The sequence below is a fragment of the Macaca mulatta genome, chromosome 7 (assembly GCF_049350105.2).
Source record: "Macaca mulatta isolate MMU2019108-1 chromosome 7, T2T-MMU8v2.0, whole genome shotgun sequence".
NCBI classification, from domain to species: domain Eukaryota; kingdom Metazoa; phylum Chordata; class Mammalia; order Primates; family Cercopithecidae; genus Macaca; species Macaca mulatta.
The window spans coordinates 151,140,125-151,162,115 of record NC_133412.1 but is presented as its reverse complement, the minus strand read 5'-3'; the positions used below and the strand labels follow the sequence as shown (position 1 = coordinate 151,162,115).

The window sequence follows — 21,991 nt, the reverse complement described above, 5'->3', positions numbered from 1 at the left end:
AAGAAGTACCTGAGACTGGGTAACTTATAAAGAGGTTTAACTGACTCACAGTTCCACATGGCTTGGGAGGCCTCAAGAAACTTAGAATCATGGCAGAAGGTAAAGGGGAAGCAAAGCACCTTCTTCATAAGGCAGCAGGAGAGAAAAGTGAAAAGGAGGAACTTCCAAACACTTATAAAACCATCAGATCTCATGAGAACTCACTCACTAGCATGAGAGCAGCATGGGGGAAACCACCCCCTTGATCCAATCACCTCCTTTCCTTGACACATAGGGATTACGTGTGTCAGGGAGATGAGATCTGGGTGAGATCACAGAGCCAAACCATATCAGTTGCTATAAAGGTCAAGGAGAGGTGTAAAGACTGACTCTTCTAGCTTCTGCACCACGTGACTGCTGGTGGCACCATCCACTGAGATAATGAAAGCAGGTCTCCTGGTCAAAATGAAATTCTGGGAGATCCTGGCCCTAAAGAGAAATATGGAGATGGTCTCCTCAAATCTTGCTTTCAGATGGGGCTGCTGACTAGCACACTGGTCCCCAAGAGTTATCTAAATCCCTTTCTCTCCTCCCAGACTCCAGGCTTCTGGCTCACCCCTGCATCCCTTCATCAGGGACTACAGTTCCTTAAGGCAGGCATTGTGCCAGATTCATCCTGTTTCTCCACTTCCCCCTCCTATAAATGGGCACTGAAATGGATTGAGGCATATGTAAATGGCCACACAATGAATGAAAGGCTGACTACAGCCTCCACTATCGTAGTGTAAAAAGGCATGCAAGAGACAAGGAAGAAGCAACCCTTGCTCTCCAAGGACTGCACCAGGCAGGTAGACAGTTAAGTGTGGAAGGTGGGAGTGGAGAGAAGTGTCCAGAGAACCAGGATGGGAGGCAGTAAGGGCAGAGGGGTCTTTGAGGTTCCCCATAGAAGGCAGGACTTGAGGCTTGTCACCAGTACAGAAAGCAAAGAGCCAGACCATAGATGTGGGTGAGCCTGGTGTCTATAAATCACCAAGACCAGCCTGTTAGGGAATCTCTAAATGATGGCATAACCGGGGACAGGAAGAGAGAGGTGACAACCCTCAACCCTCACTCAAGCTCTCACTTTACTCAACCAGACATACGAAATTAAGAAGAACAGAGCGGGAAAGAGAGGTTTCCACCACACACAATTACAATCCAAGTTCCCAAATTTGTCCCTGGTTCAGCATGGCTCCTATGAACCAGTCAGCCTCATTTGCAGGCAGATAGAGAACACCCATGTGAGACTGTCCTTATGTTAAATGCTCCCAGGGATGTCTGTATCTAACTAATACTGTGATTAAGAAAACAGCTCCTGCCAACTCTCTGGGGGTGACCTGTGTGGACAGTAACTAGCAGAATCAATAAGAGAAATTAAGCCTATTCCAGCTAAATAGGCAGTTCTAAGAACCCCATGGGTCATTTGAACACAGGCATGATTTGACAAAAATATATCCAAACAACTGTCATCCAGCCAGAATCACATGGGCCTTTCTGCTGGGTTTTTTTTTTTTTTTCCTTTCTGCTGTTTTTGACCAGAAAATGGAGAATATAAAGTAACTTATCAGTAGCCCTTACTCTCATAATCTCAACAACAGCAATAAGAACTCATTGCAATTTACCCGTTTGCTCTCATTCAGCTCTCTGGAGAGTGTCCAGTCTGTTGATGTCTTTTTATTTTCTATCCCTGTAGACATATGAAGATTCTCCTCTAGACTTCTCTAGGCTCTCACAGTTCCCAGATGGATCCAGGGCCCTTAAAGATAATAGCTGCCATGCTCAGGGCTCTTTCAGTTAAAAGTCAGATAACCAATTTAAAGTAATTTACACAAAAAAATGGGAGTATGGGAAAGATTGCAGATGTATTGGTTCATATTATTGAAAAATCAGGGGTGAATCTGGCCTGCAGGAATGACTACATCCAGAGGTTCAAATGATAAAGAAGGTGAAATAGCCCCTTAGCCCCTGGATCTTCACAACCAGCAGAAAATTAATTATTTTTCAGAGCTCCAAATGAAAGATACAGGAAGTCCTGCTTGAGGCATGAGCCCACACTGAAATCAATCTCTGGTCAGAGGGGTGGCCATCTGTCTACTCCCCTGGCCTGTGGGAGATGCAGAGGTTAGCACACTTGCAGGAATGGAAGGGAGTCCTGTTAAAGCTGCAAGGGATGCTAGGTAGATAAACTGTCCACCACCAAGCTGTGTATCTGTTGGTTTTTTACTGTTGCTTTTCCCTGTCACTCTCACTGGCACTGGCACTATCTATTCATGTTCACCACAGCCCTCTGAGAAGGCCAACCTGCAGATAACCACGGCTATTTCACAGCAGGGGAAGTGGAGGCTCAGTGAACAAAGCCACCTGCCCAGTGGTAATAGAACTAGGATGACGGACCAGACCTCCAGCTGTCTGGCCCAGTGTGGGTGACACTGGCCACTGCCCAGAGAATCCATTCCAGGCTAAACATAGGGAAAGATCAGCCTACTTGGGACACCTCTTGCCATCAGATTATTCTGGATATAAACTACTACAAGTCAGAACTCACTGCTAATCAGCTCATCAAAACATCTGAATGTTTATGATTTCTCTCCTAAATTCCTTCACAGTATTATCACTTCTCCCTAAACACTTGGGAGGGAGAGAAATAGATGAAAAAGGAAGAACTTCTATATTCCTACTTACTATTGGGCAGAATTGAATTTCTGCCAATATTAACTCCCCTTACAAAGATTTCCCTAGAAAGGGGCGTGTCCCAGCACCCAGAAAGGCCCAACGTGGTATGGCTCTGACGCCCTGTTGGCTGGGTGAGCTCTGGGCTATACAGGCCCCTGCTCTGTGCAAAGAGATGACTGCTCAGGGGGGTACCCCTGACCAGCTGCACCCACTGTAGGAATAATATAGTTTGGATATTTGTCCCTGCTCAAATCTCATGTTGAATTATAATCCCCAATGCTGGAGACGGGGCCTGGTGGGAGGTGTTTGGGTCATGGAGGCGGGTCCTTCATGGCTTGCTGATGTCTTTGTGATAGTGAGTTATCGCGAGATCTGGTCATTTAAAGGGTATGGCAACTCCCCTCCTACTCTCGCTCTTGTTCCTGCTTTGGTCATGTGACATTTCAGCTCCCCCTTTGCATTCAGCCATGATTATAAGCTTCCTGAGGCCTCATCAGAAGCTGAGCAGACGCCCGGCGCCATGCTTCCTGTACAGTCTGCAGAATCATGAGGCAATTAAACCTCTTTTCTTTATAAATTGCCCAGTCTCAGTTATTTCTTTATGGTACTGCAAGAACAGACTAACACACAGAGCCACAGAAGCCCACCACTGCTGCAGGAGCCCACCAGCTCTGGACTGAGGACATGGTGGGAAGGTAGAAAGCGTACAACCTCTAGCAGCCTTGGCAGGACTGGGCTCTGTGGAAGCAGCCTACTCAAGCAAAGGAAAATAGTAAGTCAAGGACACAGTTTGTGGTCAGAGGGTGAGAGGCCAAGCTTTGGCTACAGACTGCCTCCATTCAAAGCCTTTGCCCGCCATTCATTGTCTGTGTTGCCTCCCGAAAACAACCTAAGCCTCCCGTGCCTCCATTTACTCACCTGTACAAAGGAGCTACTAGTGGTCCCTTGACTTCACAGAGTTTCATATGAGTTGAAATTGAATCCATGCAAAGAAGCTAGTATGTGATCAGTGCTCAGTATTAGCTGTCATGATTATTATTATTATTACTGTGTCATTTGTTGATAGCTAATTCTTCCACTCAGAATGAAGCCTACCTTAGCATTCCCAGGCCTACCACAGGATTCTGTGGTGTGGCAGGTAGAATAAAGCCTCCCTGCCCCACAAAGATATCTACTTCCTATTCCCTGGAACCTGTAACTGGTACCTTGCATGGCCAAAGGACTTTACAGGAAAATCAAAAGGACTTTTCAGGAAAGTGATTACCTTAAGAATCTTGAGATTGGGAGATTTTCCTGGACTATCCAGGTGGGCTCAAATTAATCACAAGGATGTTCCTAAGAGGGAGGTACAGGAGGGTTAGAGTCAGAGGTGACAGGGGAAGCAGAGGTTGGAGTGATGCAGCCATGAGCCAAGGAATGCAGGCAGCCTCTACAAACTAGAAAAGGCCACAAAACAGATTCTCCTTCAGAGTTTCCAGAAAGCAAGCAGCCTGGCTGATACATGAATTTTTGGACTTCTCACCTCCACAACTATAAGAAAATAAATTTGTGTTGTTTTAAGCCACTCACTAAGTTTATGGTAGTTTGTTTTAGCAGTAATAACAAACTAATACAAACGATCATTGTGTCCTGATACAGGCCTCCTGATCACCTCCTCCAAGGCATAGGTATAGGGAGCATTTGATTAAAGAACACTCAGAAGGAAGCTCCTCGCACTCTAAAAGCAGCCCTTTCATGTTCATTTCTTCAACAGATATTTATCATGTGTCTACTCTTGTGCATGACCCATGCCCGCAGCCACACTCAGCAAGGACAGAGGACAGGAGGGCTCATCAGAGACCCAGGCTCTTCCCATCCTTCTGGTGGGCTCCCCCAGCCTGTTGGATTCTCATGTACAATAGAGTCTGACTCCATTTCTAATGTTGACTTCTGACAGCTTTCAAGCCCTGAGCCTCCCACTTACCCTTTTGCCCAGGTCTGGCCAGCCCATAAGAAAGCTCAAGGCCTCCCCACTTGTCACTGGTGGAGAAGTTCAAGCTAGGCAAACCCTGGCCACGCATGGGAACCCTCATCCTGGTTCCACTCCAGCCACAATAAAAAACCACAGCCATTCTGCCCCAAGTACCTCTCACTCAGGTTCACTCCAGACGGAACCTGAGCCCTTCTCCTTTGGGAAGCCTTTTGCTATTTACTACATAAGTAATAAAATTTATCTCAAATTCATTCATTGGTGCCTATGAGACCTCAGTCCAACATCTACAAATTCTGGGAGGGGGGACAACCCAGCATTGAGCAGAGAAGGCAAGTGCCTGTGTGAGCTCAGGCTGCCATAGCAAAGTACCATAAAGTACATGGCTTAAACAACAGAAATTTGTTTTCTCACAGTTCTGGAGGCTGGAAGTCCAAAGTCAATGTGCCAGCCCAGTTGGTTTCTGGTGCTGTCTTCCTGGCTTGCAGACAGCCACCTTCTCACTATGTCCTCGTATGGCCTTTCCTTTGTGTACATGTGGAAAGAAAAAAAGCTCTGGTGTCTCTTCCTCTTCTTATAAGGACACCAGTCCTATAGGTTTAGGGCCCCAGTCTCAGGACCTCATCTAACCTCATTAATTCCTTTAAGGCCTAATCTCCAAATAGTCACATTTGGGTTGGGACTTCAACATAAGAATGTTGGGAGAACATAATTCAGTCCATACAGTGACCAAACAAAACATCATACTGTGCTCATTGCCTCAAGGTCACAAAATAGCTGCTGTAGTTCCAGATGTCCAAAATCACACACCAGTCTCCCTTACAGGAAGAGAGAGCAAGGGGCAACACTAACAAACTATACCTTTGTTAACTTCTAAAGAAAAATTCCACCAGATGTGGTGGCTCACGCCTATAATCCCAGCACTTTGGGAGGCTGAGGCAGGCAGATCACTTGAGGCCAGGAGTTCAAAACTAGCCTGGCCAACATGGTGAAACCCCATCTCTAATTTAAAAAAAGAAAAGAACAACTTGTCCAGCAGCCCTCCATAAGATTCCCCTTCACCTCGCATGTCATGTGCCACTTCTAGCTGCAAGGGAGGCTGGGAAAGCAAGATCTCACTTTTCCAGTCTCTCAAGTAGAAGGCAAGAGTTAAGGGGGTTGGAAATAGTCTGCTACAGCAGCTAATTAAAAAATTAAAAATATCTGTGGAGGACTTACTATGGTTTATCTTCTCCAAACACTCTCCAAGTACACAGTATCTATTATCTAATTTGATTCTCCCAATGTACCCTATGAGGCAGGTACTATTATCTCCACTATTCAAATTTGGGAATTGAGGCCCAGAGTGGTTGGGTTACTTGCCTAAGATCACACAGAACACTGAGGGCAAAAGGATTTGAGCTTAGGCCAACTCAAGGGCCCAGCCCTTGAGTTCACCATCCATCAACAGAGGTCTGTAGATGCTGATGTGTAGATGCTTACTCTTAGCAAGAGAAAGCAAGTAGTGGGCAGGAAAGGAGACCTCCCACCCACTACACAGCCCTGGCAGCTAAGTTGTCCTGACAGCTCCAAGAAGACAGGGAACAGCCAGAGCCCCTGACCTCTGTCCCCAGTTCAGCACCCTGGGGAGCCAGGAAGGACTTCATGTCCCACCCAGGGTCAGCCTTGGAGAGAAAAAAGTCCACACTGCTGACCATATGTCCCTCCAGCCTTCCCTCTCCATGATTACCCACCCATAGAAAGGGCCACCAACCACTTCAAACATTCATAGCCTGGGGCTCATGGGCTTGATACAGCTGGCCACCAGCTCAGATGAGACACTGGCTGGCCCCTGCTGGGCACCAACAGGTGGCTGCCAGGTTGGGTTGGTACAGAGGGTTCCAAGCCCACCACTCATGGGGACTGATCAGAGAGCTCCATGCCAACACCCCACCAGGGAGTCCCATTTCTAGAACTGCAAATACACCTGGAAAACAAAATCCGTAGTGCCAGGCCTACCTTTTGGGAAGGAGGGCTCAATGTTCATGTTTCTGATGTTATCCATTTGTCATTACATTTGTGTGTATGCATAAAGAGTGAATTTGTGGTCAATGCAAACATGAAAGCCATACCACCCTTTGTATTACCTTCTTGGAGCATATCTGCAGCTTTTCATTTCCAGAGCGCCTTTTAATTTGGGAGTAGCCAGGCTCTCTTAATCTCAAAGAGGCGCTGCCTAATTCTCACAGGTGGGGTTCATGAGCTGCATTTCTTCCTTCTCTGGAAGACACCTGGAAGGGGTGAGAGCCTGAAGCAGGGGTCCCCACCCTGACTGTTGAGCATTAAAGAACAAAAGCAGTAAGTCATGTTGATATCTTGTTCTCTGGATAGGATGCAATGAGAGGGACACTTTCACCTGTGTTGTGTTTGTTTTGAAACCCCTAACTCCAGTCTAATCATGAGAAAACATCAGACAAACTCAAACTGAGAGACATTCCACAAAACACCTGAGCAGTTACTCTTCAAAAGTGTCAAGGTCATGAAAGACAAAGAGAGTCAGAGAAACTGTCACAGATAGGAGGACACTAAGGTGACATGACAACGGAATGCCAGGGGGCATCCTGGATGGGGTCCTGGGACACAGAGGACATTAGTGAGGAAGCTGGTGCAATCTAAAGACAAAACACAATTCTAAAAAAAGGCCTGGCCCCTGGCCAGGTGCAGCAGCTCAGACCCGTAATCCTAGCATTTTGGGAGGCCAAGGCGGGCAGATCACTTGAACCCAGGAGTTCAAGACCAGCCTGGGCAACATAGCAAGAACCCATTTCTACAAAAAAAAAAAAAAAAAAAATAGCCAGGCATGGTGGCACATGCCTGTAGTCCCAGGTACCTGGAAGGCTGAGGTGGGAGGATCACCTGAGCTCAGGAGGTCAAGGCTACAGTGAGCTGTGATCACACCACTGCACTCCAGCCTGGGCGACAGAGTGAGGCCCTGTCTCAAAAACATGCCTGGTCCCAATTCAAACCAATTAAATCAGAATTTTGAGCATTTGAAGCTTTCCAGGTGGTTGCTCTGGACAGGTAGGGTTGAGAACCATAGATCAGTGATTTTGAATCCAAGTGTGAGCATCCAAATCCCCAGGAAAGCTTATTAAAACAGTTGGGTGGGTCTCCCCCAGAGTTTCTGATTCAGTGATTCTGGAGTGAGGCTTGATAATTTGCATGTTTCAACAAGTTCCCAGGTGATGAGTGTGCTGCTGGTCCTGAGAACATACATTCAGAACCACTGACCTAGATCCTTGCAACTCAAAGTATGGACCAGCAGCATCGGCATCACCTGGGAGCTGGTTAAACATGCAAAAACCTCAGGCCTCATCCCAGACTCACTGAGTCAGAACCTGCGTTTTAACAAGATCCCAAGTTATGCATTTATGCATGAAAATCTGAGAGGGATTGCTCTAGAATGAACGTGCAGGGAGAGGGAATGAGGAAATAGGAGCTGAAATGGCAAGGGTCAGGGAGGCTTAATATCCATCATTTTACCAGTCTTAAGAGTCTATCCTTTCTTCTCGCACACAGGAAAGTGAAAAATAGGAGCAAACATCAGAGGAACTCTGCAATAATCAAGCCAAAAGCAGAACTAGGCAGAAAGAGCCTTCACTGCCCTCAGCAGTGCTGGCCAGGGACACAGCGACCTGGCTGGGAGGGTGTCCTACCTAGCTGATGGCAGTTCTGAGGTAGCTTCTGCAGAAACCAAGCAAACCAGGCCAGGAGATACTGACTGCAAGAAAAAGGACACGGCAGATACAGCCCAGGGTTTAACATTTACTCTTTTGAGGGCTGATCCTCTCCTTCCTTCAGTAAAGGAGTGAAAACCAAGGCAGCCTGTGCAGCCTTATAATAGACATTGCTTCCCAGGAAGGAAAGAGTGGGAGAGACAGGGAGAAGGAAGCAAGGAGGAAGGGGACAAAAAGGAAAAAGAGGAAGAAGGGCAGAGGCTTTTTGAACAAATGGGTCCTTACCAAACAGCTTTTTTTTTTTTTTTTTTGGAGACAGAGCTTCTCACTCTTGTTGCCCAGGCTGGAGTGCAATGGCGCCATCTTGGCTCACTGCAACCTCCACCTCCCAGGTTCAAGCGATTCTCCTGCCTCAGCCTCCTGAGTAGCTGGGATTATAGGCACCCACCACCATGCCCAGCTTATTATTTTTGTATTTTTAGTAGAGACGGGTTTTCACCATGTTAGTCAGCCTGGTCTCAAACGCTTGACCTCAAGTGATCCACCCACCTCAGCCTCCCAAAGTGCTCAGATTATAGGCGTCAGCCACCACACCCAGCCCCAAACAGCTTTTACCGAAATGTTTTGTGGACTTAAGGCTTGCGGGGGTGGGCTGCCGGGGGCGGGGGGAGGGGCTGGTCTTCCCATTTGACCAGTTACCAGTGGCAGTGGTACCCGGTCACTCAGCATTCAGGACCTCTCTTTAAATATGGGCCCTCCTGATCTAGCCCAAGAAATAGCACTGCTACACTGGGGCAGGCTGCCAGGAAGACACCACCCTCTGTGGTTCTTTCATCCTGTTGAGATTATACTCGATCACCAGCTCCCAACTTGGATCCTAGCTCCTCGTGGCTACACTCTTCCTAACGACTTAAGTCCCAAGTGCCACTGTGTGTGACTCCATTTAAAACTCACATTTGCCTAAACTGAGGGCTATTCCAAACCTCCCAACAAATTCCATTGCCCAGGATTTGCTGGGGTGCCTCTTGGAGCCACTTTGTTTTCTGAGATGATATTAGATGCTTGCAGTTTTGGAGCCCTGCAGCTGTGGCAGTAGGGCCCAGGGCATCCTGTAATGCTGAAACAGACCATCTCTGATCTTGAGAGTAGGTTAGGAATGCTGCAGAAGTTAACCTGACAACTAAGCAGCACCTCATAAGAGATGAGAGCATGTGCAGCTTTTTAAATACACAGATTTCAACACTCCTGAAAATAACAAAGAATGGTGCAATTCTATTTCTTATTTTTATTTTTTGAGATGAGGTCTTGCTCTGTCACCCAGGCTGGGGTGCAGTGGCAGTCTCGGCTCACTGCAATCTCCCGGGTTCAAGTGATTCTCCTGCCTCAGCCTCAGCCTCCAGAGTAGCTGGGGAGGCGTCAGGTGCACAACACCATGCCTGGCTAATTTTTGTATTTTTATAATAGACTTTGCTTCCACAGCAAAGTCACGCACCACCATGCCTGGCTAATTTTTGTATTTTTAGTAGTGATGGGGTTTCACCATACTGGCCAGGCTGGTCTCGAACTCCTGACCTCGTGATCCACCCTCGGCCACCCAAAGTGCTGGGATTACAGGTGTGAGCCACCATGCCCAGCCAAATAGTACAATTCTAAATGCTTGCATGCTTATGAGCACTGTACCATAAGCCAGGACATCTACACTTACATATCTGAGAGGCTCTGGACCAAATAGGCCAGAGTCAGAATTCCTCTTCCCTCCACCTAAGAAGAGGGAGGAGGAATAATAGCTATGTTGCCTAAATCAAAGAGGCCAATGACTAGGTTAAATAAGAAGTACCCACATGTTATGAGAAAACATTCATCAAAACTGGTGATGCCTAGCAGAGAGACATTATCACTGCTGGGGGGTGAGGGAAGCTGCAGAATTTTGTTGAAAAGCACCAAACCCGAATCAATGGCCAACCCTCATGGCAAATTCCACAGGAGAGAGAAGGGATCAGGGCAAAGTTCACCCGAGTGTTTCTGAACTGCAGAACAAGATCCGGGAGAGAGGGTTCTCCTACAGATTTGAACTCCAGAGATGACTCCACCCAAGCCAAATAGAAGGCCCAGGACAGCAGCCAGTCAATAAAAGCTTACCTCAGCCCCAGGATAAGTCAAGAACTCACCACAGTGGTTGTCAAATGTTGAAGAATTTGCCTGGTCTTTGTGCTGGTTCCTCTAAATCCCTGGAAACTCCCAAGGGATAGGAATGTCTGTTATTCATGGTGTGCCCCTTGTGGCACACCTAAGTTTATGCTAACTAGATGACTTTGAATGGGGGCAAGATTACCCCAGCCTCCTCTGGGGAGGGGAAAGAAACAGGAGACTGAGTTCATTTAATGTGGTCCATGATTCAATAAATCATGCCTATGTAATAGGACCCCAATAAAAACTCTGAACACTGAAGCTTGGTGAACACATTGATGTGGGGAGAGGACATGGAAGTTCTGCACTCAAGACCCTCCCAGATCTCCCCTGTGTGGCTCATGTGGCTGGTCCTGAGTTGTATCCTTTATATTAAAACTGTAATTATAAGTAGAGTGCTTTCCTGAGTTCTGTGGATCATTCTAGCAAACTATCAAACACGAGGGGGCTATGGGAATCCCCAAATTTGTAGTTGGTCAGAAGTACAGGTGGTCTGGGGCCCCCACACCTGAAGCTTGTGGCTGAAGTAAGGGCAGTCTGATGGGGAACTGTGTCCTCAAGACTGCAGAGTTTGCACTAACTGCAGCTGGTTAGTGTCAGAACTGCACTGCAGAAATGTAGTGGTCCAGGTCCATCCTGTCTTAGGCCCTGGGTAACATCTGGTGGTAGTCTGCATCTTCCAGGGCTTTTGCCTTCTTTACCCATCGACTCCCTCCTCTTACCCTACTCCTGTAAATCCAATTTTCTCTGAATTCAGGACATTTGAGACCCAAACTCAGGCATGGAAGACAGCCCAAGAAGCAAATATATTCCATCTCTACAGCCTGTAGAATTTAAAAGAAAAAAATTTAAAACCACAGGCCTGTGTGACCACAGGCAAATTACTAAACCTCTCTGAGCCTTGGTCCCCACCTCTGTAAGATGAGACTAATAACCCCTCCATCACAGAGCTGATGGGACAACTCAATGATGTAATATATTTGCAGAGCCTAACACAGGCTCTCACATATGGCAGGTACTCAGTAAACATCCACCTCCTTCCTTGCTATCTTCACATAGCCCCATACTCCCAACTCTTCTTGCCTCTCTGCTCACCCCAGCTAACTGTTCTGGGTGCTGGGCCCACTGGCACCATGCTGATGTTTTAGATCCCAGGACAGTAGGAAGCCAACCATTACACATACCCAAACTAAAAAGCAAGTAACCATGACCTTGAACAGAAAGGACATTTATATTTACTTCAGTGGCTATAAAAGACACGATAAAATAGACTATGCAGCACACATCCTCACGATTAATAATCAGATATTGCAAATTATACTCTCTGGTCCCTGGGTGCATCCAACTGGTCACTAAGAACAATTAATTCTTTCGGGAAATAAAAGGATTGTGAATTGTCGCTGATCACTGAAAAATCTGCTTGCTGTACTATGAATAAAGAGTACAGAAAATTAGGCTCAAATTCAGGATTTTTTCTGCCCTTGTGAACTGGGTGAAGTAAGATCGGAGAGGCTCAAACACAATTATTGTCCGTGAGAGCAGACAGTAGGACCTGCCAACGACAAAGACATGGGAATTAGAGCAGGAGTTTAGGGATGTCCAAGAAACAGAAGCAGACAACCAGGCTGGGAGGAGAGGCAGCGCTGGCAGCAAGCAATGGGGTAGAAACACAGAAGTTTCCAAGTGAAAACCTAGCCACAGTGACGGAGGTTTCAGCAAGAGGACTAAGGTCTCCAGAAGGACTGCGGGGAGACAAGTAGAATTCCAGGCCTAAAACTGGGGCCACTGAATGAGAACCAAAGGGATAAGTCAGGAAACAGTAGAACAAGGTTGGTGCTCAGGTCACAGAAAACCAAGGTGCAAGGTTTCAGCTGAGCCTCTGAGTTCCTGGCCCTGGGCTGCTTAACTCCTCTAACCAGAGTCTCAGAGTCTTGGAAGGTGAGAGAAACCCCCAAGAAGCAGGAAGTAGCCCCACAGTTGAAGTGGCCCCACCGGTTGGAAGGATTATAGGAGCAAGAAGCCAGGCAGAAGATCACACCAATATTCAATTCAGGTCCACTCTGACCTAATGGGCATTGTGGGCGAACTCCCAACCTAGAATACAAATCCCACCAAACAGCCCCGGGCCTTCTGTTCCCTAGATCTCCCTGGGAAACCCTGAGGAAGCGGCAACCAAGAGGAACCATAAGCCCTTGGCGAGGACCATGAGCACACTCTGGAAGGGCATGTGCCTGGGGTCAAGTGAGTTATGATGGACAAACCCTGGAACCTTGAAGGAGTTTTTATTGAAACAGTACAGAAAACACCAAAGGTCACTGACAGCAGTGAGCTCATGGCTGCAATGGAGTCGGCCCCAGATGCCAAACCACCTCGCTGAGGTGTGACTTCCTTTGGAGGGTGACATGGCTAGGAAAGGGAAGCTGTTCTCTGTCAAGTTCAGAGACCATGTTCACCTCCAACAAAATCAAACTCCCTACAAGTTCAGTGTGCCCCCAGTGGCACCCGTGGCACATCTTGGCAATGGGAAGGGTTAATGGAAGTAGTGGGGACATCCAACCCAATGGCACATATCAGGAGTGGGAATGTAGGCTGCTGAGTCTTCTTGGAGAAGAAGAGAGAGCTATGCCACAGTTCAGCCTGTGGGCCCTGAGATAAGGGCCACAGTATGCAGAGAGGATTCCAAAAGAGGAGGAGGATGGTGACATGGACAGTGACTCTGGGGCTGCAGGCCACCATGTGGCAAAAATGGAGCAGCTGGGTGGAGGCAGGATGAGGGGCTGAGGAGTGGAAAGACATCAGAATGGGGCAGGGAGAGCAATTCCAATCAGAGTGGAGCAGGGAACAGCCAGCATATTAGGGCCAAGACCCGGTCAGCCAGCTTCAACCCCTTCACACGCAGGATGAGCTCATGGAGGTTGATCTGCCATAAGTTGAAGGCCTCTCTGAAAGAGATCTGGGTTCTTCTGAAGAATGAACAGGTATTCTTCTTCTTGTGCCTGGAAGAAGGGAAAGAAGAAGGAGAAAAGAAATAAAGAGGCAAGAAACACCAGCTCTGTATCATTTAGAAAAACTAAAGATGGTGGCTTTGGCCAACTCACCAGCTCCCTGCCCCTACGGACCTCTCTTGGATACAGGATCATACTATACCACTACCCAATCAGGAGCCAGAGGAACTCAAATATTTCAAAGGAGTTTTTCAAATAAGTGGGATAAATAAAAGCAGTTGTTTCACAGGGCATCAAAGGTCTAATAAACCCATTTGGGTAGATCATTCCAATGTTTCTTTCTCCAAAAGCATGGTAAATATATGACAACCAAGAATCCCCCAAACTCAAAAACAGTCAAAGCCTTTCCAAACTTTCTAAGGATAAGAATCACTTGGAAACCTGGTCAGGTGGTCCTGGGAGGCTAAGGCCATTATGAATTCAGCCCAGCTCAATCCCTTCTGCACCCACAAAAGGACATGATGAAAACTGGTGTTTATGATGATGACCTATTCAAGACTTCATTTCCTGAACCCTCAGAGGAAGAATACATCAAAGTTGGCCCTTTCAGTGTGCAGTATATTATGCTGTAAACTAATTCAATATTTGATAGTGGGCACATGATATAGGTTCCCAGAATGGTCCATTCCTAGCATGGAATTGAGCATCATCTAAGCTTCCTCTCTTGAGTGAGAACAATCAGCCAGAGTGTGGCCCTTCCAACGTATTCGTCACACTCAGTAATAGAGCCTGAAACCCTCTTTCCTCTGGAACCAGCTCCCTGAGGAAGCACACTTCTCTTCCTCATGAATGCCCAAAGGTGCTGAGGCATCTAAAAAGATCTGAAGCCAGACATGGTGGCTTACGCCTGTAATCCCAGGACTTTGGGAGGCCAAGGCAGGTGGATCACTTGAGGTCAGGAGTTCAAAACCAGCCTGGCCAACATGGTAAAACCCCGTCTCTACTAAAATATAAAAATTAGCTGGGCGTGGTGGTAGGAGCCTGTAATTCTAACGACTCTAACGAGGCAGGAGAATCGCTTGAACTCGGGAGATGAAGGTTGCAGTGAGCCGAGATCACACCACTCTACTCCAGCCTGGGGGACAGAGTCAGACTCTCTCAAAAAAGAAAATAAATAAATTAAATAAATAAATAGATCTGAGATCAAGAGAACCTGAGTCACACTCTCACCTACAGGACAAAGAGCACTGGCCTGGCTGACAAGTTCCAGGACCAATTAATGGAGAGATACACACCAGGGCTTCCTGTCCTCAAACTTGGGATACTTGGATGGGGCTGAGACTCTCAGAAAACATTTCAAACTTTAACTTTTCCTGCAGGGAGATCTGGAGATTTGGAAGCTCAGGCAGGGCCCTGTAGACTGGTGGGGAAAGGTGGCAGCAAAAGCAGGACCCCTGGGGCAGGCCAGGGGGCTAGGAGGGGAGGAGAGGGAGAAGCCCACACTCACTCGGCTAGCGCTCTGATGCAGCAACGTGACATGTTGAGAAAGGAGCTGGCGCTGGCACGGGTGCCCAGGGCGGCCTCGATGCCACGCAGCAGGTCATTGGTCTTCAAGATGAGCAGCATCTGGCGTGGCACGTGGTTAAGGAGCTGGCTGATCTGGGGGAGGTAGTTGGCCGCGTTGTTGCGAATCTCTAAGTCCTGAGGCAGCAATGGGGAGACGGAAACAGATGGTTGGTATGGGTAGTGGGGCCAGGGGTGGAAGGGGTCTGGCAGGCTGGGACCAGAGGGCTGCAAAGAAGTCCCAGGAGGGAGCTTCAGGCACCGCTGTCTTGGCACTGCTAGGAGCACTCCCAATAGACAAGTCTAGCACAAGGCGCTGTATAGCCTGACAAACCTGGAAGGGGATGTCTCAGCCAAACTTCTAGGAAAGTGCTGGATGTGACACAGGATACACTGAGAGAGACCAGGTTATTCTCCAAGGCTTTTTCACTGGCCACCAATTTTAGATCAGGTCTGGAAGGACCCCCAGAAGCCAGTGCCAGCTGAGTCTGGTTTCCTACCCCTCCAAGCCTAGCTCAGGCTGACCTGACTTCAACCCAACTCCAAAGTCCTGCCCCATAGCCTGCACCCCGCCAGACCATGCTGCTGCTCACACTCCATTGCTTACCACTGTCCTTGCATGGGAGCCAGTCTCATCCCACCTGTGGCCCAAGGTCTGATGCCCTGGCTTAGGATCCAGGATTAGCCCTTCATGCTGGTCATCGCCACAGCCCTTGACCCATCTGGTCTTTAAGTTTGGGGTCTGGCCTCCCCACGATCCCTGTCCCTACACTCTTCACAGCTCTAGGCAGATAACTGCCCCAAATCCTAAATATAAGTGTGGTTCTGACCCCTTTTCAGTCTCCGTAGATATGATGATGATGGTGACGATAAGCACCATATATTGAGCATTTACTAAAGAAACCAGGCACTTTGACAATTTTGGCATGTATTAATTGATTTAATCCTCACAACAACCCTATCAGCGTATCATCCCCATTTAAGATGAGGAAACAGAGGCATTGAGAAGTTAAGTGCGAGTAAATGGTGAGATGGGACGTGAACCCAGGCAGTCCAGCTCCCGAGCCTGTGCCCTCACCATCTGGCAATACCACACCTCCTCACCTCACCACAGGACTCCACGACTCTGGGTAAGTCCTCTAATCTGTTTCAACTCAGTGTCCTCACCCAAACACTGGGAATGCCAATACCCTTTGTGCCCACCTCCCAGCAGCACTGGGAGGGTCACCAGAGATAAGGTCTGAGGAAGCAATCAGTAGCCAAGTCATAATGAGGAGACCTGGCGTGTTGTGGAAAGGCTTTACCACCCCTCTCCTCTCTGAAGCAGCAGGGCTCTCAGTGCTTTCAGGAGCACGTGTGGGCTGTTGAGAACAGAGTCACTGCAAAAGTTGAAATGTCTTGAAATGCCTCTCAGGCAGGAGCTATCAGGCTGGCACATCTCAACACAAAGCCAGACTTCAAGGGGTGCCTGCGGCCACAGCTACAAGTCCCCTGCTCACCGCAGGGACCCCCCAACCCAGCATGGTCAGGACTGGCCTGGCAACAGCCTCTCAGCTCCTTCACTCACCCAGGCTACTACCGGGAGACAGTTCTCAGAGCAGCAGAGTCTCCAGCTAAGACAAATCCTGATGGTGGGTGTCTGCAGTAGACCCTGTTGGGTACCTACCTGAGTCTTCACCCCAATCTCCTCTATTAAAAGAACCCAGGATCACGCCTGTAATCATAGCATTTTGGGAGGCTGAGGCTGGTGGATCACGAGGTCAGGAGTTTGAGACCAGCATGGCCAACATAGTGAAACCCCATCTTTACTAAAAATACAAAAGCTAGCCAGGCATGGTGGCACACACTTGTAGTCTCAGCTACTCGGGAGGCTGCGTCAGGAAAACTGCTTGATCCTGGGAGGCAGAGGTTGTAGTGAGCTGAGATCACACCACTGCACTCCAGCCTAGGCAACAGAGTGAGACTCTGTCTCAAAAAAAAAAAAAGTGTTCACTTGATCCCTTGGGTCATGCTCCCTTGGGAGGTGTAGCCCCTCCCTGGCCCCAGCAGAGAATCTGGATTGAGTTCAGCCAGGGCTGGCTCTGAGCTCTCAGCCCCTTGCCACATGACTGGTTTAGGCAGGGACACGTGACCTGCTTCAGCCAATGAGGCAAGAGGAGGTTGTTGGAGGGAGGCCGACACTTCTAGAAAAGGTTTTCTTGCTCTTAAATTATATAAGGAGACTTAGCACCTTATTCCTGCCTCTAGCGACCACTGAATGAAGATGTAAAGCTTGGAACCACCACAGTCATCTTGGAATTGCGATGGACAGCCCAGAGAATCATGAGTTAGCCCGGGGACCTGAATTTGTTGATCCACTGAGCTAACCCACCCATCTCCCGGCTTCTTGTAGGAGAGAGAACAAATTCCTTATGTTTAAGCTACGGTTAGTTGGGGAAAACATTCTCCCTCATATAATGTTGGAGGTTTCCCTAATCCTCAATGACAGCAGGGCTCAGAAAGACCAAGCCTGTGGATGCCTGAGATCAGGCTGACCTGGAGTAGCTAACTTTATGATCTATCTGGGTTGTCCAAAGTGAGCAAATGGAGTAAGTGTCTCAAGAACGTTCACAAATGTCCCTCTACCAGACCCAGTCCCAGGATGGCAGGGATCTTCTAAAAAGATATACAAGACGGGGTCTTTGCCTTCCAAGTGCTCACCACATAGTTGGAGAGTTAAGGTGTGCAGACAAATAACTACAAGGGGCATGGTGTACTTGCCTTGTTAGCAATACAAGTATTAAGGGGTGACTTTTGGCAAAGGTGGTAAGAATAGGCTTTCTGGAAGAGACAAGACTTTTTCAAAGGACTGGCATTTAAACTGAGTCTTTATCAACGAATAAGAATGCAAAAACAGGCTGGGTGCGGTGGCTCATGCCTGTAATCCCAGCACTTTGGGAGGCCGAGGTGGGTGGATCACAAGGTCAGGAAATCGAGACCATCCTGGCCAACATGGCGAAACCCCGTCTCTACTAAATATATAAAAATTAGCCGGGTGTGGTGGCACATGCCTATAATCCCAGCTACTCGGGAGGCTGAGGCAGGAGAATCGCTTGAACTCGGGAGGCAGAGGTTGCAGTGAGCCAAGATTGAGCCACTGCACTCCAGCCTAGACAACAGAGTGAGACTCTGTCTCAAAAAAAAAAAAGAAAAGAAATAAAAAGAAAATAAAAAAAGAATGCAAAAACAAAATTCTATCTTAGTTAATAAAAACAAATATATACTGAGAACCTAGTAGATGCCATGTGACCTCATCCAGGCCTGAGGTTTTAAATATCACCTTACCCTGAAGACTCTTAAATTTGTATTTAAGTCTAGACCTCTTCTGTGAACACCAGATGCCCATGACATCTCTACCTGTTCAAGAGAACCATTGACTACCCCACCCCAAATATGTCCTTCCCAGTCTTCCCTATGATAGGAAGTACCACCATCCCCCACCATAAAACTCATCCCAAAAAGCTATGATGCAGCCTTGGCCCTGCCCTTTCCCTCCTCTCCACATCCAGTCCTACAGAAACTCAATCTTACTTCCAAAACACACCTTGACTCCACTGCCTCTCTCCATCTCTGTTGCCACCAGTGTAGCCTGAGCCCCTGTCATCTCTCAACCTGGAGTCCTGGCCCAGGCTCCTAAATGATCGCCACCACTCATCTCACCCCACTCGAGAGAGATACTTAAAAAGAACAAGTCTGGGCCTCTCCCCCTCCTGCTCAGAGCCTATCAAGGGCTTTGTTTTGTGCTGAGAATTAATTGGAACATCTTCCCATGGCTTTTAAGACCCTGCGTAATGATCTTCCTGCCCACGACTCCTCCAACTTCTCATCCCACCATCCTCCTCACCACACTCTGGGCCATACCAAATGCTTTCTTTCCCCTTGGCTTGAGTGTGCCTAGAATGTGTCCTTCAAGCTCCTCCTGGAACTGGTGCCTTTCCTGTCCTTTGGGCCTCAGCTGAAATGTCACCTCCTCAAGTCAGGTCTTCTCTGAGTGCTGTCCCGTCCCCCTCCTCACAGCACCCTACTTGTTTCGTCCAGGGCACTGACAACCTGCAATTATTCCATTCACCTGTTTGTCCACTTGTTTACTGTCTGTCTCCCTCAAGCAAAGTGTAAATTACACAGAAGGCCTGTCTGCCTGTTCATCATGGGATCCTCAGCTCGTACCCACGGCCCCACAAAAACAAATGTTTGTCAAATGAACAAACTTCAGGAGCTGTGGGTAGGCACTTTACATGCACTATCAATAAAGTGGAAATTATCCTTACCATCCCTATTTTACAAAAGAGGAAAATTGTCTCTCTTCCTTAGAGATGATGGAGTTCAAGGCTGTAGAAGCCAAGAGCAGTTGGTGGCCATCTTTGCCACCAAGCTTGCTGGAGAAAGATGTCAACTTGGAGGAAAGTGGAGCCAAGAGATGGGGATGGATGGCCTCTTTGATGACATCATTTGAGAATCTGGATCTAGCCATTCCCAAAGCTGCCTATCACAAAGCAGCTTACAGGGTAAGCAGCTTACCCTGAGGCTCAAAGAGGTGATGAGGACCACCCAAGGTCACACTGTAAGGAAGAAGAGGCACTGGAGCCCAGGGCTTTCTGACTGCACAGGCAGAACCCTGTCCCTGGTGGTGAGCAGGGGCCTCAGCTGGAGCCCAAGGCCATCCCCCACGTGGATTCAGGCAAGTCTAAGTGGGTCTGGCAAATTAATAGGCTGTGAAGACAGCAGCCAATTCCGGGAGGCTGGAAAAGCCCCCTGGAAGGGAGCCCACCTTGAGCCAGGAGGAATGAGCTCACCCCCGTAAGCCTCTGTTGTGCAAGCAGAGGTGGGTCTGAGTACCCGGTGGAGGTGCTCCCAATATGTCTCCTGGCCCAGACTCCATGAGACTCTTGTCTAGGTGAAATGGAGAAATGAGCTACAAATAGTGACCACAAAAAAGCTGCTTTAGCCTGGTCAACATGGCAAAACCCCGTCTCTACTAAAAACACAAAAATTAGCCACTCATGGTGACATGCACCTGTAGTACCAGCCACTTGGGAGGCTGAGACAAGAGAATCACTTGAACCCAGGAGGCGGAGGTTGCAGTGAGCCAGTATCATGCCACTGCACTACAGCCTGGGTGACAGAGCGAGACTCCGTCTCAAAAAAAAAAAAAAAAAAAAAAGTCTGCAGACAATGAGATGAGCACCCCTGCTTGAGTGCCACCTGAGTAGTGAAGGGCTATCTCAGCTTGGTGCCTTAGAGGAGCCATGTGATGGGAGACAGTGCCAGGCAGAACACAGCAGTACTGCCAGATTTATTTAAGAGACAGTCCCTAAGGATTCCCAGAGGTCCTGTGGGAGAACTTGGGGAAGGCCTGGAATCTAGTGTGAGTGGGTCAGAGCTAAAGCTACAGAAGTCTGAGTTATTATGGTCAGTGTGCCCCTGTTTCCTCCAGACTGATAAGGCTTGAAGGGGAGCTAGGGAGATATCACCCCCTTTCCCTCCTTCCATCCAGGGCACTATTTCTCCTTGTCTTTCTCTTCTTATCCAATATAGTCCCAATTCTTCCCCTCCCCCCACACGTAGCCCACCAGCCTAGACTCTCAGACCCTACTTGGTAGGGGTCCATAGGCCACCTCTAGCCCTGCCTTCTGCATTTAGGAAGAGGCAGGGCCTGGAGGGGCCCCCTACCTCAGTGGCAGTGACGGGAGCTTGGCTGATGCCTCTGTTGACTGAGTTCCATGACCGCGCTGTCAGCATGCAGGCAAACAAGGGGTAGAGATCCCCGGCTCCCAGGCGCTGGCTGTACTCCTTCACTCTCTTCATGTCAGTCCAGATCAGAGACTGCCAGAGGTGGCAGTAATTCAGGCGGAATTCTTCCGTGAGCACCTAGGGTGGAGGCGGCAATGATGGGACCTGAGCCTCGTCTCCCCACGAAGGCCCAAGTCCCTAGCTGATGCCAACCATTATAAAAGATGATGGTGAGGACTGCGCCTTCCCATGGCGTCGGCTTCTCCCCCAGAGCTCCGCCATCCCTGAAGGTTTAAGTTCAAAGCGACTCTTTAGCAAGCCTTGACCCTGAGTGGCAGTGACTATTAACTGCCCACCCAAGTCTACATTCTCCTCCTCTTCCCAGGTACAGGCTACTTTCTCAGCCTCCCTCAAAGTTAGATGTGGTCCTCAGCATAAGCCTGACTGAAGGAATGTGGCAGAAGCTCCACTTCCAGGCCCGGCCCACAGAAACTTTCCCCGCCTGCTCCTCCAAGCCCTCACCCCGCCGCCAGCTGCCAGCACCATCACCTCTGGTGAAGCTTGGGGGTCAGAGCCCGGCAGTCTTCACCCATCCAGGACTGGCATGTGAGCAAGCAATTAAGTTTCTGTTGTATCTGGGCCATCATTCATTTTGGGGCCACATGTGAAAACAGCTAGCCTTCCCTAAACTAATGCATTCTACTTCGTTAAGCCTTTCAGAAGAGGCCAAGATTTGGGGATGTGGGATCAGGTCCCTGAGAGAAGGAGCAGAATCCCCTGGGGAAAACCACCCCAGGACCATCTGCCTCATGGGACCAAGCCAGGCCCTGGGGCCCAGATTGGCAGTGAACTTCCCATCTTCCAAGTAGGAGCTCATGGCTCCTTTGAACCAGATCTGTATCCTGAGGACACAGTCTGAGGCCCTCCAGCCCCCATCAGCTGCCTGCCCCCTTTCCCACTAGGTAGTACGTCCTCACTAGGCCTAAACATTAACTCCTTCCCCATGAAGCCCCAGCTCATGCAGAGGACAGCTCACTGCTGAGGATCCTTGCTGGCCTGGGGCTCCATGGGAAAGTACAATCTAACATACAAGCCTATTTCCACCTACTCCTCACAACGGCCTGTAAAGGGGGTGCCATCAACCTCACCTT

The 21,991-nt window shown here is 48.6% G+C and overlaps 1 protein-coding gene across 7 annotated transcripts in view; it reads right to left on the bottom strand.

Moving 5' to 3' along the window:
* Positions 1-12,828: 12,828 nt before the first annotated feature.
* The window catches only part of ADCK1 (aarF domain containing kinase 1), a 128,169-nt gene continuing 119,006 nt past the window's right edge, over positions 12,829-21,991 (bottom strand). For 6 of the 7 annotated variants that reach the window (XM_015144185.3, XM_015144183.3, XM_077938086.1 and 3 more), the window contains 3 exons: positions 20,781-20,978; positions 15,016-15,209; positions 12,829-13,559 (listed from right to left, as the gene is read on the bottom strand). In XM_015144185.3, the coding sequence (XP_014999671.1) occupies positions 13,388-13,559; positions 15,016-15,209; positions 20,781-20,978 (564 nt within the window). In that variant the 3' untranslated portion in view covers positions 12,829-13,387. 7 annotated transcript variants of the gene reach the window in all.